The 18,467-nt window shown below is 69.4% G+C and overlaps 5 protein-coding genes across 5 annotated transcripts; 3 read left to right on the top strand and 2 right to left on the bottom strand.

Annotated features, from left to right (window-relative positions):
- The first annotated feature begins 874 nt into the window (after window positions 1-874).
- On the top strand, window positions 875-3,033 carry EMIHUDRAFT_434827 (hypothetical protein). The gene has a single exon (XM_005780935.1). It carries the CDS (start codon window positions 916-918, stop codon window positions 3,004-3,006), a length of 2,091 nt encoding a protein of 696 aa, XP_005780992.1. The 5' UTR covers window positions 875-915; the 3' UTR covers window positions 3,007-3,033.
- Window positions 3,034-3,197: 164 nt separating this feature from the next.
- On the bottom strand, window positions 3,198-4,001 carry EMIHUDRAFT_204488 (hypothetical protein; the record flags this gene model as incomplete). Its single annotated transcript, XM_005780934.1, has 1 exon — window positions 3,198-4,001. The coding sequence occupies one exon, from the start codon at window positions 3,999-4,001 to the stop codon at window positions 3,198-3,200; it is 804 nt and encodes a 267-aa protein (XP_005780991.1).
- A 7,230-nt stretch (window positions 4,002-11,231) lies between these two features.
- Window positions 11,232-12,517, bottom strand: EMIHUDRAFT_434825 (hypothetical protein). Its single transcript, XM_005780933.1, has 2 exons — window positions 12,174-12,517; window positions 11,232-12,059 (listed from the first exon to the last, which is right to left on the bottom strand). The coding sequence occupies exons 1-2, from the start codon at window positions 12,507-12,509 to the stop codon at window positions 11,433-11,435; spliced, it is 963 nt and encodes a 320-aa protein (XP_005780990.1). The 5' UTR covers window positions 12,510-12,517; the 3' UTR covers window positions 11,232-11,432.
- Window positions 12,518-12,989: 472 nt separating this feature from the next.
- EMIHUDRAFT_204485 (hypothetical protein) lies at window positions 12,990-13,306 on the top strand (the record flags this gene model as incomplete). The annotated part of the gene is made up of 2 exons (XM_005780932.1): window positions 12,990-12,995; window positions 13,040-13,306. The coding sequence occupies 2 exons, from the start codon at window positions 12,990-12,992 to the stop codon at window positions 13,304-13,306; spliced, it is 273 nt and encodes a 90-aa protein (XP_005780989.1).
- A 474-nt stretch (window positions 13,307-13,780) lies between these two features.
- EMIHUDRAFT_100019 (hypothetical protein) lies at window positions 13,781-16,241 on the top strand (the record flags this gene model as incomplete). The annotated part of the gene is made up of 3 exons (XM_005780931.1): window positions 13,781-15,120; window positions 15,776-15,881; window positions 15,972-16,241. The coding sequence occupies 3 exons, from the start codon at window positions 13,781-13,783 to the stop codon at window positions 16,239-16,241; spliced, it is 1,716 nt and encodes a 571-aa protein (XP_005780988.1).
- Between the last annotated feature and the right edge of the window lie 2,226 nt (window positions 16,242-18,467).

Genomic DNA, 18,467 nt, shown 5'->3' with positions numbered 1-18,467 from the left:
GTCGAGGCGGTGGACTCGGCCGGGTGGTCGGCAATGCTGTGGGCGGCGCAGGCAGGCGATGCCGCGATGCTGCGCCTGTTGCGCGGGGCAGGCGCGAGCACGCAGTCGGCGGCCGGCTCTGCCCTCATGGTGGCGGTCGAGAATGGCCGCGTCGAGGCGGCAGGAGAGCTGCTCGCTTCAGCCACGCCCGGTGACAGTGGCGGCGGCGGCGGCGGCGGCGACGCTCCCGCTCCGGGCCTTGCTCGGGTGGAGGTGGACGCGCGAGACGCGCAGGGGTGGACGGCCGTGGCCGTGGCGGCGGGCAGCGGCCGTGTCAAGCTCCTGCGCATGCTGCTTCGCGCGGGCGGATCGCCGTATGCGCGGACGAGCCGGACAGGCCGCACTCCGCTGATGGCTGCGGCGCAAGGCGGGCACGCCGCTGCAGTGCAGGCGCTGGTCGAGCACGTGGCGAGCCAGCCGGCGGCGGAGGCCTCGGAGGCGGCCTCGGCCGAGGCCCCGCCCGACGCAGGGGGGGCGGGCGCGGGGGCGGCGGCGGAGGTGGAGGCAGTGGGAGGGCTGGCGGCGCTGCTGGACGCTGTCGATGCGCAGAAGGTGACTGCGCTCATGCTGGCGTGCAAGAATGGGCACGCGCTGGCTGTCCGCACGCTGCTCGCCGCGCGCGCGAGCGCGAGCGCGGTCGACATCTCTGGCCACGGCGCGCTCGAGTTCGCAGCCCGCAAAGGGTCGCTCGAGGTTGCGCGGCTGTTGACAAAGCACTCTCCTCTGCCAGCTGCGAGCCAGGTCGCGCGCGCGCTCCCGATCGCGGCGCGGCACGCGCACGTGGACTTGGTGCGGCTGCTGGCGGGCGCGGGCGCGCCGACGCAGCCGCACCTGATGCGCGCCGCCGCAAGCGGCGACACCGAGGTCCTGCTCACCATGATCCGGGCGGGCGCCGCCTCAGAGCCGCTCGCCGCTTCCGAGGCGATGCTGAGCGCTGCCTGCTGCGGGCACCGCGGCGCGGTGGCGTTGCTGCTCGAGGCGGGCGCGTCGGTCTTCGCGCAGGACCGCTACCACGGCCGCACCGCGCTCGCTCTCTCCGCGGCGCGAGGCCACGCCGGCGTCGTCCGCTCGCTGCTCGCCGCGGGCGCCCCCGTCGGGGTGCGGGACGCGGGCGGCGAGTCGGCGCTGCAGCTCGCCGTGTCCGCGTCGCACGTGGCGGTGGTCGACGAGCTGCTGCGCGGCGCGGCGCGGCTGGCGGCTGGCGGCGGCGGCGGGGTCGCGCCTCCCGGCCGCGGCGGCGCCGACGCTTCTTGGGACGAGCTCCTCTCGCGCGCGACGGACTCCGAGATCCGCGCGCTGCTGCTGTCCGAGCGGCGGCGGAGGCAGACGGAGGCGGAGCTCTGCGCGGTCGCCGAGGTGATGGAGCGAGGCGCGACGCGGCGCCGCAACCGCCGCAAGGAGGAGAGCGCGGAGGGCGGCGGCGTGAAGGAGGAGGGGGCGGCGAGGGCGGCGGCGAGGGCGGCGGCCGGAGCGCGAGCGGTGCGCCCTTGCCAGCCGAGCAGCCGGAGGGGTGCAGTCGAGTGCGACGTCTCGACCGATGCGGACGACGAAGAGGAGGAGGATGGCTCGGAGGGGGGAGCGACGGCCGCGGCCGCCCCGGCGCGTGCACAGGCGGGGGCGCGGGGGCGCAGGAGCGCGGCTCGGCCGGCCCGCGAGTCTGGTGCCCGCGAGTCTGGCGCCGAGTCGGAGGGCGAGGGCGAGGAGGCGGCCAGGCTCGAGGCGGCGCCTTCGGGCGCGTCGCCGCGGCGGGCGGAGGGCGATGGGCCGGGCACGGCGTGCGGTGGCCGTGCTGTCGACACGCAGGCGACAGGGTCGTCGCCAGGCGAGGAGCAGCAGGGGTGGGCCGTCGTCAGCCGGCGAGGCCACGGCAGCCGGCGGGGAGACAGCTCTGCGGGGGAGGCGCTCGAGGCGAAGGAGCGGGGCGGCGCGAGGGCCGAGAGCGGTGGCGACGCCAGCTTGGCCTCGCACGGCGCCCAGCCGGGCTTGACGGCCCGCCAAGGTAGGGAGGAGGGCGAGGGCGCGGGCGAGGGCGCGGGCGCGGCCAGGGAGGGCGCAGCTTGTGCGGCTGGCGGTGGGGAGACTGGCGCGGCCGGCGGCGAGGGCGGCGGCGAGGGCGGTGGCGAGGGCGGCGGCGAGGGCGGCGGCGAGGAGGGTGGCGAGGGCGAGGACGAGGATGACGCGATGAACGGCGAGACTTTTGGCGGTGGTGCCGGCGCGGCGTGCCGCTCTGCCGATGAGGCTGCTGCCGGCTTGGCGGCGGCGGAGGCGGGCGAGGGCCGTGCGGGCTGGCTCCCTCCGGCGGACCTCGTCTCTGCGGGGGGGAGGGTGCGGGCCGAGGTGCTGGACATGGAGTCTGTGGCGCGCCAGTCCGCCTCGTTCGCCTGCAGCTACGACGCCGCCACCGGCAAGGCGGGCCGGTGCGGCGGCGCGGGAGGGCAGAGCGAGCCGCCCGGCGGCCTCGCCGGCGGAGATGGCGGCGCGCGGCAGGTCGAGGCGCTGCAGCGGCAGCTCCACTCGCTGCAGTTGCGGCTGGCGGCGGAGCAGCAGTGCGTCACGCGCGAGCAGCACATCACGGCGCGCATGTGGCTCGAGAAGTCGCAGGCCGAGGAGGCGGCCGCTGAGTCCGCGGCAAAGGCGGCCGAGCACCAAGCAACCACTGCGCAGTGGGACGCGTGGCACGCGTCGCAGCGCCGGCAGCAGAGGCAGCGGCGGGCAATCCTGCTGCATGGCCGCTCCTCGGAGGGGGCCGCCTCGTGGAGGGCCGGCTCGGGCGCCTCGCCCGCAGAGCGCCTGGTCGCCTCGATCTGCGTCGACGTGCTCGGCCTCACCAGCGCCTCCTCGCTGCCCGACGAGGCGCGGAGCCGCCTTGCCAACCTGCTGGGCGAGGCCGCCGAGTTGGTCCGCGACCCGCCGAGCGCCGAGGCGGACCCGCTGTGCACGCGGCCGCCCGGACTGTCGTGTGGCTGAGCGCCTCAAGTATAACCACGGCGGCTCATGGTTGTTCGCGCGCCCCTCTCCGCTGTATGAAGTGAACTGAATTTCGGCTACCTTTCAACAGGCAATCTGAAGGCCATGCGTGTGTACCCAGATTCCGGATCTCCGGAAAACACTGTAAAAACTCGCCGCGCGACATACGTCAATTTGTGATCATTTGAATATCATCGCTCGATCTCAGCGACGAGCTTTCCACACGCCTCGCGCAGCTTCGCAGCGTCCGTGGGCGAGAGCACCGTCCGCGGCGCCTCCGCGCTCGAGAGCGTGCTCGGCACCGCGAGGTCGCCCGACGACAGCCTCGCGGCACCGAAAAACTCGAGCGTTCGCACGAGCGCCAGGCGCGCCTCGGCCCGGTCGTCGAGGCGGTCGACGGCGTCCAGGTCGGCGGCGGACTTGGCGAAGAGCGGCGGCGGCCCGGGTGGAGGGCGCCAGCGGCCGTCCGTGGGCGAGAGCGGCTCAAAGGTGCGGTCGTCTGTGCCCTGGGCGGGGACGCCGTTGGAGCCGACCCAGAAGCCCTCGCCGTAATCGAAGGTGAGCTCCTCGCCCGCTGCAATGTCGCGGGCGGCGTGGAAGATGACGGTGCGCTCCTCGGTCGAGACGGTCGCAGCGAGGGTGCCGTTCTGGTGGTGGTTGATGTAGCGCGACGGGTGGCTCGAGCTGGCTCCGTCGATGTAGAGATCCGAGCCGTCGCCAAGCGAGAAGAGGTAGGACGGGTCAGTGCTCGAGTAGCGGTCCAGCGTCTGATCCAGGGTCAGGAGCTCGCCCTCGTAGCAGCACACCAGGGCGCCGTCCGCGATGGGTGCGCTTGCGAAGGCGCCCATCCCCTTTCCGTCCCCAGCCTCGCGAACCACGATCGGAAGCTCGGCCGCGGCGACAGCCACGGTAGACGTCTCCAGCCGCTGCAGCGATCGCGGCGAGGTGGGAAGCGGGCGCGAGCCGGAGCCGGACAAGAGCAGCGGGAGGAGCATATACCGTGTGTGTGAGCTGTGCTCTGAGACGGCCAGGTGCTCGGAGGGTGTGGAGGCGCCCGGAGGGTGCCGCTGTGTTTTCTTTCTTCTATATTTCACTAGCAGGTTGGCTCGCTAGTCGCTCGCCGGGCCCGCGCAGCACGCGCGGGCCTTTTTTGTGGTTGATAAAGGTGGCACCTTCGACATTGCACTTGGAGCACTTGGACTGCCGACGTTTCTTTTCTTTATAGGAGAGAGAGGTGAAAAAAAATTCTTTATGCTGTCCGCCTATTTTTACTATTTAGGATTCCTAAGCTTAAAGGCCCGCTAAACGCGCGAGGCGGTGGCGGCGGTGGTGCGGGGGATTGGCAGGGGAGGCGGCGGGATTGACAGGAGTGGTGCTTTGTGGTAGTATATTATACTTTTGAGTAGTATGGGTACGGTGCCCGAGACCGCTTCGGCTGAGGGCTGACAAGCTGCCGACCGAGCCCAAACAAATCACTGTGAGCACTTGGAGTGTAGTCTTGATTTCTTCTTGGTTTTTTTAAATCTCTTTTTTGACATCGTGATTTCGGCGGGATATTTCTTTTTCTGCGTGAAAATTCCGGCGTTTAGAGAGGGGGAAACCCGACGGAGGGCCCAGACTACCGTGGGCCCTTTGGCTCCCTCTGCCTCCCCCTCCCCCCCTTTGGCTGGCTCCCTCGGGTCGGGCCCATTCTCGCATGGATGCCGACCCTCCTGACAACGAGAGCGCCGCGAGCTCGAGCCTGACCGACCTCTACCGCCAAATCTCGCCACGGGCCACCGCCGCCGCCGCGGCGGGTGGCGATGAGGCACTTCCGGCCGAGGCGATGCTGGAGTGCTCGCTCCTCGCGTTCCAGCGCGAGAGTGTCCGTTGGGCGCTGCGTCGGGAGCGCGGCGGCGGCGTGGCGGACGGGACTGGCGTGTCTGGCGGCGTGCTCGCCGAGGAGATGGGCCTCGGCAAGACTGTGGAGCTGCTCACGCTCATCCTCTCAAACCCACCAGAGATGGCGGGCAGCAGCCAGGCCGCGCGGCTACCGCACCTGCTCTTGCCGCCGCTTGAGCGTGCAGGCGATGCCATCATCCGCACCCGCGGCGCGCTCAAGCCACTCCGCCTCGTGCCGCGCTTCTCCGACGCTGTCGGAAGGCGGTGCGACGGCTGCAGGCTGCAGCCTCTGCCGCACGAGGTCTGGTACTGTGACGAGTCCGCACCCTCGGCCGACTCCGCACCCTCCCCAGCCGGGCCCGCTTTGGCCGCTGCCGGCCCCTCCTCCCTCTCCCACCACCTCTGCCAGCGGTGCGCGCTCCCGCTCATTGCGCTGCAGCCTCGCCTCGCCGCCGCCGCCGCCTCTGCCACGGAATCCGGACCCTCGAGACCCTCGAGTGGCGCTGCCTCGGCGGCACCGCCGCCCGCCCCGAAGCGGCGGCGGGTCGGCTTTGCTGTTGAGGCGATTCCGGCAGAGGAGGAGGCGGCGGCTGAGGCGGCGGGGGCGGTGGCAGAGGCGGGGGCGGCGGAGGCGGCGGAGGCGGCGGAGGCGGTGGCAGAGGCGGAGGCGGTGCCCTCTGCCCAGGCGGAGGCCCCGCCGTCCATGCCAGCGCCGGGTGGCCGGCTGGTGCTGCGGGTCAAGCGGCCTCGCGAGGGGTGGGTCTGCCCGCTGAGCGGAGGCCCGCCCGCCCTCGGCGCGACCCTCGTCATCACGCCGCCGCACATCCTCTCCCAGTGGCTCGCCGAGCTGCGCCGCCACGCGCCGGCCCTCGCCACCCGCTCCCTCGTCTACCCGGGCATGAGGGCACTGGCCGGCGGCGCGGGCGCCTTCCTGCAGGCTGCCGACCTATAGCATAATGTGTCATAACAATAAATAATCATATAAGATAATACCTTCCTGCAGGCGGCCGACCGCGCGTGGGTCGTCCTCACGACGGTCAAGGTCCTCCAGTCCGAAGTCTGGTACTGCGGGGCGGCGGCGGAGGGGGGCGGCGGCGGAGGTGGAGGCGGAGGAGGCAAGGACCGTGCGGTGCGGCTCTCCACCGCGCGGTACGAGAAGCCGCGCTCGCCTCTGCTGCTCGTGCGCTGGTGGCGCGTCGTCCTCGACGAGGTGCCGCTAATTAAGTAATTATTATAATTAATTATTTAATTCGCGGCTCCTCACCCTCGACGAGGTCGTCGCGAGAGAAGAGGCTCCTGCCGTCTGCTGCCCCCGGCGCCCCTCCTCACCGCAGGGCCTCCTCCTCCTCGCAGGCGCAAGAGGTTCAGTCGCGCAGCGCCACGCCGCGGCAGCTGGCTCTCATGGCGGCGCGCATCCCGGCCGTCCACCGCTGGTGCGCGTCGGGCACTCCCCTCTCCGCCGAACGCGGCCTCGCAGACGCGTTCGACCTGCTCCATTTCCTGCGCGCAGCGGGGCCCGCCGAAGCGACCGACCGACGCGCCTTCGCCGCGGCGCTCGCGCAGCCGGCTGGCGCGGGCCGCGCGCGGCTGCTCTCTGCGCTGCGCTCGCTCATGCGGCGCACGACCAAGCCCGACGCTGCGGCGCAGAACGCGTTCGCGGCGCCGCCGCTGCAGCACGTTTTGCTGCTGCCGCCGTCGGCTGCCGAGGTTGCTTGGGCGCAGCGCGATGCAGAGGCGGGCGGGCTCCCCGCGTCGCTGCTGCCACCCTACCCGGAGGGCCTCACTCCCGCGGACGAGGCCGAGGGGTCCGCATCCGCAGAGACCGGCGCCGCCGCAGGCGATACGGCCGAGGGCGCCGCCCACGCAGAGCCTCTGTCCCACCTCTCCGAAGGGTGGCAGCGGCTCCAACCAGCGCTCACCCACCCGCAGCTGTCTCGCACGTGGGTCGGGCGCGGGAACGCGGAGGCGCAGGTCGACACGGGCGCGCCGCAGCCGCGCAAGTCAAAGCAGTGCGGACAGGCGGTGTGAGCAGCAGCAGCTGCGGGTAGGCACGACCGTCGGGCCGCTCGAGCAGCTGCAGCGGGCGGCGGAGGACACGTCTCGCAGGCAGCAGAGGGAGGAGCTCTCCCTGGCGGAGCAGCTCAACTTGGTAATTACGAGAGGGGGCGGCAAACGCGCGCTGGCGCGGCTCGCTCTGAGGATGCCACCCGCTGCTGTCAGGTTGCAGCGCTGCACGTGGCTCTCGGGGACGAGGAGGCGGCCCGCGCGGTGTACGAGCGCGTGCTGCGGCTGGAGGAGTGGGGCGTGTGCGAGGACGCGTCGGGCGGCGACCAGGTCGACAATGCGGAGGAGACGCTCCGTCTCTGGCGGTGCGAGCGGCTGCACGCCCTCTTGAACGGTTGACTCACTAGTTGATAGTCATCAATTACTTAACAGGTGCGAGCGGCTGCACGCCCTCTTCAAGCTGCTCTCGCTTCACCACCAGGCGGGGCCGCTGCCGGCGTGGGCCGTGCGGCGGAGGTGGTTGCGAGAGGAGGGCGTTGTGCAAGAGTAGGCTGGTCGGTCCGACGAGGCGGAGGCGACCCGCAGCTTCGTGGACTCGACCGAGCGCGAGCTGCTCGAGGACGCTTCCGCCGCCGTGGCCAAGGCGGCGAGGCGGCGCGAGGCGGCACGGCAGGCGCTGGCGCGTGAGGAGGCGGAGTGGGCCCGATCTGCCGCGGCGGAGCACGCCGTGCAGGTGCAGGGCGCCGCGAACAGCGATGGAGCACAGGGCGGCGGGCTGAGCCCAGCCGCCCGCGCGTGGATGGAGCGTCGCGGGCTAAGCGCGTGCGACGGCGCGTGGCTCCGGCGCGTGCGGCGTGCCCAGCGGACTTCGAGGGGGCAGGCGCTGGCGGAGCTGCGCGGCGGCACCGCAGGCGAGGCGGCCGGCTTCAGCAGCGACGAGAGCGCGGCGGAGAGCCTTGTCGAGGAGTCGCCGCCCCACGCCACCCCCATGCCCAACGGTATTGGCGGCGGTGGCGGCGGCGGCGACGGCGGCGGCGGCGACGCAGCCCCGCCCCGTCCCCGAGGTGGAGGGCTGAGGGCGTCCGAGCATGGCCGCTTGCGCTGGTGGGAGGCGGCGGGCGAGGCCGCGCGGGCGGAGGCCGAGGGGAGCGCGCGCGAGCGAGCGGCGCAGCGAGGGGCGTATGAGGCTCTTGAGGGCGAGGCGGGCGCCGCGTGCCAGGTCGGGAGGTGGCGGATGGAGCTGGCGGCCGCGGAGAAGGGCGAGCGAAAGGCCTTGCGCCTCGAGAGCGGCTGGTTGAGCAAGGCGATGACGGAGGCAGCCAAGGCCGCCGCCGGCGGCGGGTCGGAGTTGGCCGCGGCGGACGCCGCCGCCGTCGAGGCTCAGCTGGAGGCGAGGCAGGCGTTGCTGCGCCGCCGCTCCGAGGCGACCGTCCGCCGGTGGGCCCACCGGTCGGCCCGGCTGTCGGAGAGAAGCGTGCTGGAGGAGGCGGAGCTGTACAAGCTGTCCCGCGCGCTGCCCGAGGAGGTCTCTGCGGCGGCGCTCGAGGCGGCGGGCGCGGCAGCGGACCGGATGGCCTCCAAGTGCCGCCAGGTGGACGCACAGGTGCGGAGGCTGCACGAGCTCCGGCTGCGGGAGCTGCGCTGCGATCGCGCCGCGTGGCGCCCGCCGTCCGACGGCGAGCCCGCCCCGTTGCGGCTGCTGCTGCGGAGCACAAACCCGCACGCCGCCGCCGCGCCCGCCGCCGCCCACTGCTGCGCCGCGACGCTCGCGCTGCGGGTCGCCCTCGCGAGCTGGATGAGAGAGCGCCGCTTGGCGGCCGACGCTCTCTCCGGCAAGGGCGCCGAGGCCAACGCCCTCAAGCTGGCCGCCGTCGTCCACTGCGCTCGAGCGGCGGGCATCTGGCGCGGCGAGGTGCTCGTCGCCGGCTGGCTGCTGCGCGAGCTGCCCGAAGCCATCGCCGTGCCGTTTGACGACGTGACGGAGCAAGTAGCCCACGAGGCTGCCGCGGCGGCGGGTGGGGCGCCGGCCGTCGCCGTCGAGCGTGGCGAGGACGGGTGGGAGCGAGGGCGGCTGCCCCTCCCCGACGGCCGCGTCGCAGCGTGTGTCGTCGCGGTGCCCGACGAGAAGGAGGCGGTGTGGGACGGCGCGGCGATGGTGAGCGGCAAGTATGACGGCGAGTCGTCGGGCGCGTCCTTCGAGCCGGGGCCGTGGAGGTGGGAGGCTCGCTCGCAGCGCTGGCGGCGCGACTCGCACCCGCACGACGTGCTCGTCACCGCGCCGTGCGGGCACGCCTTCTCCGAGCACTTTTGGTCCGCGAAGCTCTCGACACGCATCGAGCAGTCGCGCGGCCGGCGTTGGAAGGTGCACTCTGCTCGCTGCTGCGCGCCGCTGCCGGGCGGAGGCACGTGCAGTCAGCCGCTGCGCCTAGCGGCCGGGATGCGGCTGACCGCATGCAACCCGCCGCGCGCTCCGCCGCGGCCGGTGGGCGGCGGCTGGGCCGAGCTGCGGCCGAGGTTCGCGGCGCAGGCGGTGCACGGCTCGCTCGGCTCCCGCGTCGAGACGGCGCTCCGGTTGCTGCTCGCCCTCAAGGCGCACGCTGCGGAGAGCGGCATGCCGCCGGCCGCCGCCAAGGCGGTCGTCTTTTCGCGCCACGAGGCGACCCTCTCGCTCTTGCGGCATGGCTGTGCCCTCAACGGCATCTCTGCCGTCTCGCTCTCGGCAGCGTGCGGTTCCTTTGTCGGCACGTCGGGCAGAGCGGGCGCGGCAACGCAGGAGGTGGCGCGATTCTGCACCGACGAGTCCATCCAGGCGTTGCTGCTCTCGGCCGCGCGCAACGCTGCTGGCCTTACGCTGACGGCGGCTAGCCACGTCCTCATCCTCGAGCCGCAGCCAGCGCTCCACACGGAGCTGCAGATGATCGGCCGCATTCACAGGATTGGCCAAGCAGCGCAGACACACGTCTGGCGCCTTGCCGTACAGGGAGCAGCAGAGGCGGCCGTCGCCCAACATCGCGCCGAGGCGCCGTCTGCCAACCCGCGTCAGCCTGGAGATGCATCCGATCCCGGCACCACCACGTCGTGCTCGCGGGCAGAGCCGGACGCGGCGGAGCCTCGAACGGGCTCCAGCAGTGTCGATTTGGACTGAGCCATCACACACGCATCGTGGTTGTCACTTGTCTGTGCCGTCTCGCATTCTGTCCGGTGTCTCGCGCGCGGGGGCCGGGGCGACGCGAATGTAATGTTACACTGAAGTGAGACTTTCTGAGCTGCATGCTGCATACGCTGATGCAAGATGCATGTGGTCGCGTCGGAGCCTCTCGTTTCTCGTTTCTTGTGGGAGGACACCGGGAGCGGGACCCCGCTCCCCCCCCCCCCCAATAACCGCGCCTTAAATCGAAACACCTGCCTAGACGAGTACAGCTAGAGAGTACCCGGGGCTCCCATGCGTGTGGGGGCCCGTCCGTGGAACATCTTTAGCTTGTGAGCCAGGAAAAGGGTTGCTTAAAAATCGTGTGTGTCGTCGCTGTCCTGTGTGAGTGTGTGTGAGTGTGTCGTCCGTGCGTGCGCCTCGCGGGATATTCGGCCTATAGTAAAATGTGAGCTGTGAGCTGTGACGAGGGTCCGCCCGCGCGACGCGTGTTGTACCGCGAGCTCTTTTAGGGTCGTTAAAAAGATGAGTACTATGTGAGAGACTCTATAGTAGCCACCCTGAGTGTTAATTTAACACGAGTAACAACTGAGGGCGAGACGATCGAGGGGTCCCGTCCCATGCGGAATCGACCCTATCCAGTGCTCAAGTGCTCAGCAACAACAGAACAACAGTGGGGCTCCCCAACAACAGTACTCAGTACTCGAGTAGCTAACGTTAGGCCGACTGAACAACCAGTCAGGAAGGCCTACCAGTGACCCACGACGATCTCCAGCGTCCAGAACGGGTAATACCCGAAAATACCTTTTAAAAAATGGGTATTTTCGGGCGTTTTACCCGTTTTTTTGGCATTTTCTGCTTGCTGACCACTGAACAACAGAGTAACAACAGAGCAACAAAACAGTAACAGCAAGGCCCCCAAGGGCTGGGGTGAACACTTGAACAACGTTAAGGATTTCAGCCAACACTAGCGCAACTGTTAGTGGTAAGTTAGGCCCAAAGCACTTGGGGCCCAAAGTTATAAGTTAATGTTACGCGTATAACAGTGCAGTCTAAGAGCACAAGTTCAAGTACAAGACTCTAAGTGCCCCCCAACGGCGCGCACTCCGACTCCCCGCACAGCCCACGGGCACGGCGACGCACACGCAGGTCGCTGTTGCAACGTGGAGGGAGGGGACGAGGGGTCGCAGGCGAGTCTGAGGTCTTCTAGTATACCAGTAATCAACACCAAAACATACGGGCGACGGGAGAGTGCAGCGGCTCGGTGTGCGACGAAGCTGACCCGGCGGCCCCCGGTCTCACATCTCACAACACATTCGACCATCACGTCGTGCAACTCTCGACTCGTCCGGACGCGGTGGTCCACACACGGCACAACCTTCACACCGACTCGTCATGAGAGCAAGGACGCCCCGGTGGCGCCGATCGCCCACCGCGCCTTTGTCGCGGCGCCGAGGCCGAGGCCGCTGCCGAGCGCGCCGCTGTGCAGCGGCAGCGTCGTCGTCGCGTTCGCCGCCGCCGGAGCTCCTCCTGCCGCGGCGAGGCGCGCGGCGAGGGCGGCGAGGGCGGCCTCGAGCTGCGCGCGCAGCTCCTCCTGCTCCTGCTCAAGGTCGGCCGTCGCCCGCCGCAGCGCGATGGCGCGCGGCGAGGCGGCGCGGACGGCGGCGCGGCGCGTCTCGTCGTCGCATGGCCGGATGACGAGGTCGGCGAGGGTGTGCTGCATGAGGAGATGGCGCGAGGCGGCGGAGCGGGCGCGGAAGGTGTGCCCGTGCGTCGACTGGATGGGCTTGCGCTGCGCCGGCTGCACACCGCCCACCGCGTCCCAAGAGATCATCTCTTCACACGTGCCATTCCAGTAAAAGAGGTCGAGGGGGGCGCCGGCGTGGTTCTCAAAGGCCACGGGGTCGTTGGGCGTGCCGGGCGGGCGGCGGAAGGGCGGCTTCTGGCAGTCGACAAACTCGGGCTGCGGGCAGTCGCAGTCCTTGATCTGGACGATGCCGACCCGGTGCTCGAGGAGCAGCTGCGGGGGGGGGGGGGGGGGGGCCTCCGGAGGGGGTCTTTGTCCCCCGGAGGGGATTTTTCCCCCCCCCGGGCGCGTCGAGGCTCGACAAAAGGGGGGGGGGGGGGGGCACGCCTGCTGGTCGAGGGGGTGTCCTGGCCGCAGGGCGCGCACGCGCCAGACCTCCCCAGAGAGGGAGGGCAGGAGTCGGCGGAGTCCGGGCGCCAGGCGCGCTCTGGTTGTCTCGGAGCCGTCCTTAGCCACGTACGAGATCGTCACGGGCACGCCCGCCGCGTTGAAAAAGTACAGATTCGACGGCTGAACCGTCGGCTGTGGCCCGACGTCAGAGGTGGCCGACGAGGCGGCGAGAGGGCAGGAGGCAGAGGCCGCGGGCGCCTGCCCGCACGCCGTGGGCTCGCAGCGAGCCGTCGAACCGGCGGCGGCGGCGAGCAAAGTGATCAGCACACACATTTTGCCACCGTCCGTAAAGATATGTGCAAAAGAATTCGGCGCACTTCTGAGGTCTCCAGTCCTTTCTACCTACCTTTTTCTTTCTTTCTTTCTTCCTTTCTACCTACCTACCTAAGACAGTGAGCCGCCACAGGCGTCGTTGGCGCACGTACTGAGTGGCAGCTGCGCTGGAAATAAGGAAGAGGCGCGTTACTTCATGCGGAAGCTTGACAAACACAGAGAACACACGAAGAAGAGAAGAGAAAAAAAACACACGGCGAGGGCGACAGCAAGAGTCGAACGGGAGGCGCCTGATGGCTTCTCTCTCTCAAACACGGTACATACAGGATCGAGGTGCACGCTGCTGAAGCAGGTCGTCCCCCCTCTCCGGGCATGCTGATTTCTTGTTGGTCTTCAAAAATCTCTCTCTCTCTCGATCGTCTCACTGGCTGTGGGAGAGAGAGATTTTTAGCAATACCACACTGGGAGACGTCGGCGGTGATGGCGGTGTGACCGATCGAGCTACAAGAGGATCTGGTTTCGATGGCCAGGGCGGCGCTGTCGCCGACAGGGCGAACCTTGTCCAGCGCGACTACGAGGCGCGGGCGGCGGCGCTCGATGCCAAGCCGCACGTGCAGGCATGGAACAACGGCTCGAGGGACGCCGTTTCCTCCGTGCTGCGCTCGTTTGGCACCGTGCGCAGCCTCGTTGTCGGGGCCTACGCGGAGGCGTCGGACGACCTGCACCAGCTGTTCGACTGTGTGGTGGATTCGGCATCCAAGGACCAAGCAGCACTGGAGGCGGATCGGCGCGCGTAGCGCGAAGGAGGCGCGGTCCTACTTCGCTACGACGCTGCGGCGGGCGTGGGGCGTGCACTTTGCGCGCGAGTTCGCGCGGCACCGCATCCGACGCGTGGTGTTCGTGGGGGCCCCGCGGCGACAGCCGGGCAGGCCTCTCGCGACGGCCGATGGCGACTGGCCGGCGCTGTCGGCGGGCGAGTTTGCGGCGCACGCGCTGCGCGTAGGCGGCGCGTGGGCGGGTGGCCCGCCCGGCCGTCGGTGAGCACCGGACGCGAGGGTCGCTGGGTCGGTCGGTCGGCTCCTAACTAACTCGCTGCATATAGTTAGTAGCGATGAGCTCACTAGCTAGAGCTCACACTAGAGGCCGTCATCGCATTCGCCCTGGGACCCAGCGCTGACTTCTGACTGTCGTTGCGGTCTATCCCTTTCTCGGGACTGTCTGAGCTTGTGCGTGTTCGGGCCGTTTTTTTTTGTGGCGCCACACAGCCGCACATGCCGCTACTGGAGGTCCGCCGGGACGTCTGCCTGGCCCACTACTCGTGCGGCGGCGACGTGGCCCGGCTTCGCCTCGTCCGCCGCTCCTCGCTCGGCGCAGGCGCGAGCGTCTCGACCCGGCCGGGACTAACGGTGGCGGTGGCGTCAAAGCACGGGACGTCGCTCGACTGGTCCAACCTGGCCCACTGGGCATCGGCGTGCGTGCTGGTCGCGGCTGCGGCGCGGTCCGAGCTTCCCGGCCTCGGCCGCTTTGGTGCGGCGCTGGCAGCGCGTGCCGCCGAGGCGGTCTGGGTGGCGCTGCCTCAGGTCGCCTCCAACCGGACGGCGTGCGGCGGCGCCTCCGGCCTTCCCGCTCTGGTCTCGCGCGGCGAGCCGTCCGAGATGTTTGCCCTGCTCGCCCTCGCCAGCGCCCGCGTGGCGGTGGAGGCGCTGGGCAACGGGTCCGCTCCCTCGCGGGCGGCGGCGGCGGCAATCGGCGGGAAGTCGGTGCTCCTGTGCCGCGACATCGCGCCGGGGCCGCGAGCGTACACCTGCTTCGACGCGCTTATCCGCGCGAGGTGGTCCGACGCTGCGCTCGGCGGCCGGCACGCGATGCTCGATGCGCTGGAGGCGGTGTCGGGGCGCGCCGGCGCCGCCGCCCGCGCGGCGACGGGGGAGGCGCTGCGCTCGCAGGCGCGCGCGCTGCTCGGGCTGCCGGCGGCGGCGCCCGAGGCCGGCGGGCGGAGGGTCATCGTGCTGCTCACGCGCCGGACGCAGAGCGCATGGGTGAACCGGCCGTCGGTGGCTCGCGCGGTGTCGCTTGCGGCTCGCGCAGCGGGGGTGCGCTTCGAGGACGCGGGCGACGCGGAGGACTTGGGCCGGGGTCCGGGAGGCTGCTACGGCGCCGCGGCGCAGGTACGGCTCTGGTCGCGCGCCTGGCTGGTGGTCTCTGTGGCTGGCGCGCACGAGGCCAATGCGGTCTGGCTTGCGTGCGGCTCGGCGGGGCTGCTCGAGTCGCTGAACTGCGGGCACGCGACGGGGACGTACCGCGCGCTCGCCGCGGCGACGGGAGGGCGGTACGCCGCCGCGAGCGAGGTGCGGCAGCAGGGCCACCGCTGGCTGAGGAGCGCGAGCCGGCCGCTGCTCGACCAGGCGTGCGTCCACCTCGGCCTGCGCAGAGGCTGCCGCGCGGAAGAGGTGCTGGCGGCGAGGCCCCGCCTGTACGAGCGGAAGAACTGCACCGCGCAGAGACGCAGCGACGCGCTCTACTTCAACCTGCCGCGCGTGCACGACCTCGAGGGCGGCGAGACCGCGGACCTGCTAGCGGCGCTGCACCGCATCCTCGGCCTGAGCCCGCCGTGGGCGCGGCCACACCTAGGGCCACACGCGCGCCGCCGCGAGCAGCGGCGCCGCGCCGGCCATGAAACAGGACGGAAGGGCGGGGAGAGACGCGGACGGGGCGGGGGTGCGGCGGCGAGCCAGCGCACACTTCCGAAACAGCGTGGCAGCAGCCAGCACATAGACGAGGCAGGGTGATAGCACGAGGGGCGACCGGGTGCGAACGATGTGCCATATTTATATCTTCCGTCAGTTACAGACCGCTCTACAAACTCGAACCCGGGTGGGAGGGTCACGCGGTCCCGCTCCCGCGGCGGGCCAAACCGCCACCGCGCGCGCCCCACGCACACACTCAAATCAGAGCCCCTCTCGGGGCTCTCTCGCTCTCACCTCTCGTCTCTCGACCACAGATTCCACAGCCGTCCCTGCCTCGCTTCCCGGTGCTTCGCGGCGCCGGCTCGCAAGGCGAGAGAGCCAGCCCGGTTGTCGCGAGGCCACGAGGGCAGCAGCCCGCACAGGAAGCGGCGCGAGAGAGCGTCCGAGCGAGCGTCACGACGGCTTCTTGGTCACCCCCTCGACCCACGCGTGCGTAGCGTTGCGCCGCTCTCCGCCCCTCGCGCCCCTCCGCTTTAGCCCTCCGAAGCCTTTACCGCCGCCGCCCTTGCCCTTGTGCAGCTGCTGCAGTCCCCCGGCCGGCGGCGGTGCCGCCGCCGCGGCTCCTCCTCCTGGCGGTCCAAAGGCGGCGAGCCATCCGAGCGCGAGCGCCGTGAGCAGCATGCCGGTGAGCAGGAGGAAGCGCCAGTTCTTTGGGTCGCTCTTCCGCTTCCGTCCCAGCAGCGAGATGCCGTCGTCCCCGTCCGCGGTGCTGTAGGCGCCGCCTGCCCGCGGCGTCTCGCTGCGCAGCCCGCCGCCGGCCGCGCCGTCGCCGTGGACCGTGTCCAGGCTGGACATGATCAGCCGCGCGTGCACCGGCTTCACGCCAGCTTTCACTAGATCCTCCTCGGGTCGGCCCTTGAGCCGCGAGAGCGAGCCCAGACCGCCCGCCACGAGCGCCTCCTCCGAGCCCGCACAGCCAATCATGCTGAGGAAGGAGGCGAGGCGCTGGCGCTCCTGCTCCTCCTCCGAGAGCGGCGCGCTGTGAGCGCTCTGCTGGAGGCTCGACAGGATCAGCTTCGCGTGCAGAGGCTTGACGTTGCAGTCAAGCAGCTCCTCATACGTCGCCTCCCGCAGGGAGTCGACCGACATGTAAAACCCGTTGTATATCAGCGCCGAAGTGTACTCCTCCATCCCCTGCGCCTTGAGAAAATCTCGCACCTCCTGCTCGCCCGACATAGCTGCCGACATGATGGTTTGAGCTTGGGTGGTGCGAGTCGTGCCGCGCGGGCAGGCGGGCTACGTCAGGCGTCCAACAGAAGAATTCTTAAGATACAAGCCTCTCTCACAGCACACTGGCACGACAAGGGCGCAGACTGGCGCGGACTGGCACACACACAGGCTCACCAGAAGAAAGACCACTCCTTGAGTACTTGAGCACTTGATAGGGTCGATTCCGCATGGTACGGGACCCCTCGATCGTCTCGCCCTCCCTCACTGGTGTGTTCATTGGGGGGGGTCATAACAAACACGGTACAGGATCGAGGTGCACGCTGCCGAGGCAGTGTCGTCCCCCCTCTCCCCGCCCGACGGCGATGGCGGTGTGACCGATCGAGCTACAAGAGGAACTTGTTCAGCAGGATCCGGGATAGTCAGATGCACTACCTCACTGGGCCTGAGACCACCACACGACCCTCCCATCACCGTCTCGGATTTATGTGGAGTCGAACCACTCCGGGATGGGCAAGCCCTGGATGTGCGGTTGATAACTGCACTCCAAGTGCTCCAAGTGCGCAACTAAATGATCGCAGTGGGCGTCAGAAGAGTCGTCCTTGCGCGAGGAGAGCTCGATAGACCTCGTCCTCGAGGGGCCAAGATATGCTGCGAGGAGGGCGGAGTTGCGCCGAAAGGCGAAAGAAGCCGCGAGAACAAGGGACCGGCAGGCGGCGGCGGCGTCGGGCATGAAGGTCGCAACAAGAATCGGAGAGAGACTGCGAAGAGAGACAGGAAGAGGGGGACGGGGGACGGACGGAAAAACACCCCCCTTCTATGCCTGACCCTGGGCATGGCCTCACTGGGTGTGAGCTGGGTCGGCCTCCTCCGGGTCTGCAACTCGCACGGTGGGTCCGCTTCCGGGCGAGCATCCGAGGCCTGCGGTTGTCCCTTCGCTGGGCGCGACCGCCATGGAGATCCGCTGCACACAGATCAGTGTTTTTGGCGACTATTGCTCGCTCTCTGTGCAATCGCAACGCCAGAGGCCGTGCTTGGAGAATGGGTCGCGATGCTGCTGCGCCAGTGGATTGAGCCGCTCCGCAAGCTCCATCGGTGAGCTGCGGTGGCGCGCCGGCCGCTTCATACATAGCTCTCGGGCGAGCTGCCGCAAACGCGTTTTCCGTCCGCCCGTTTCATCGAGTTTGCCCGAGTGGTAAAATGCAATCGAATTTGCCCGAATGGTAAGGCGCAACTTTGCATCTGGTAAAAGTTGCCCGAGTGGTCAGTGGGGAAAAAACCAAAGCGCAAAGGTGGCCCCACAAGAGCTAAAGGTCAACATCCCCTCCGGCTACGACAATGCGAACCTGATCTGGTCCTCACGGGGTCCTCCAGATCGAGACGGACTTCATGGACGGCCGGGCATTATTTCTTCACTACTATTATTAATTGATGCTTTTTGCACGGCTGAGCCCCCCCCGCCCATTTCTCGCTGCTCGTGTGCCAAAACTGACGAGCCGTACTACATGGAAATCAGCGCGAACACCATGAGCGAGAGCGAGTCTACACATCCGTTCAGATGACCTCCATGTCCTACATGCTCTTCCCCTCACGCCTCAGCCACCGGTGCCGAGCGGGAGCCAGGAACAACCGCATAATAATCAACACTCTGCTTAGCACAAAATAACAGCGCCGGCCCGTGTGGCGCTAGCATCGGCCGCTCATCGCCACGCGCAGCCTCGCGCTCCGTGCGCGGTGAGGCGGCTGAGCCCTGGTCTGACAGCCTGACAGCAAACCCCGGACAGCGCCTGACAGTGCCCGACAGCCTGACAGCGCTGACAGCACTTTCTCTGACAGCCTGACAGCACGTATCTGACAGCCTGACAGCAGAGCCTGACAGGCGAGGCGCTCCGTCGCTGTCAGGCCCTAACGTGACAGCCTGACAGCTGCCTGACAGCCCGACAGCACACAGTGGCCTGACAGCAGCGCTGACAGCCCGACAGCAGCACAGACCGTACACAGTCAGACCCCCCCCCGTAGAGCCTCTTTCTTGTGCCCCATGAGG

This window comes from Emiliania huxleyi (genome assembly GCF_000372725.1).
Source record: "Emiliania huxleyi CCMP1516 chromosome Unknown EMIHUscaffold_21, whole genome shotgun sequence".
NCBI classification, from domain to species: Eukaryota; Haptophyta; order Isochrysidales; family Noelaerhabdaceae; genus Emiliania; species Emiliania huxleyi.
Note: the sequence above shows the minus strand (reverse complement) of the source record. Positions and strands in the feature narration are given on the sequence as shown.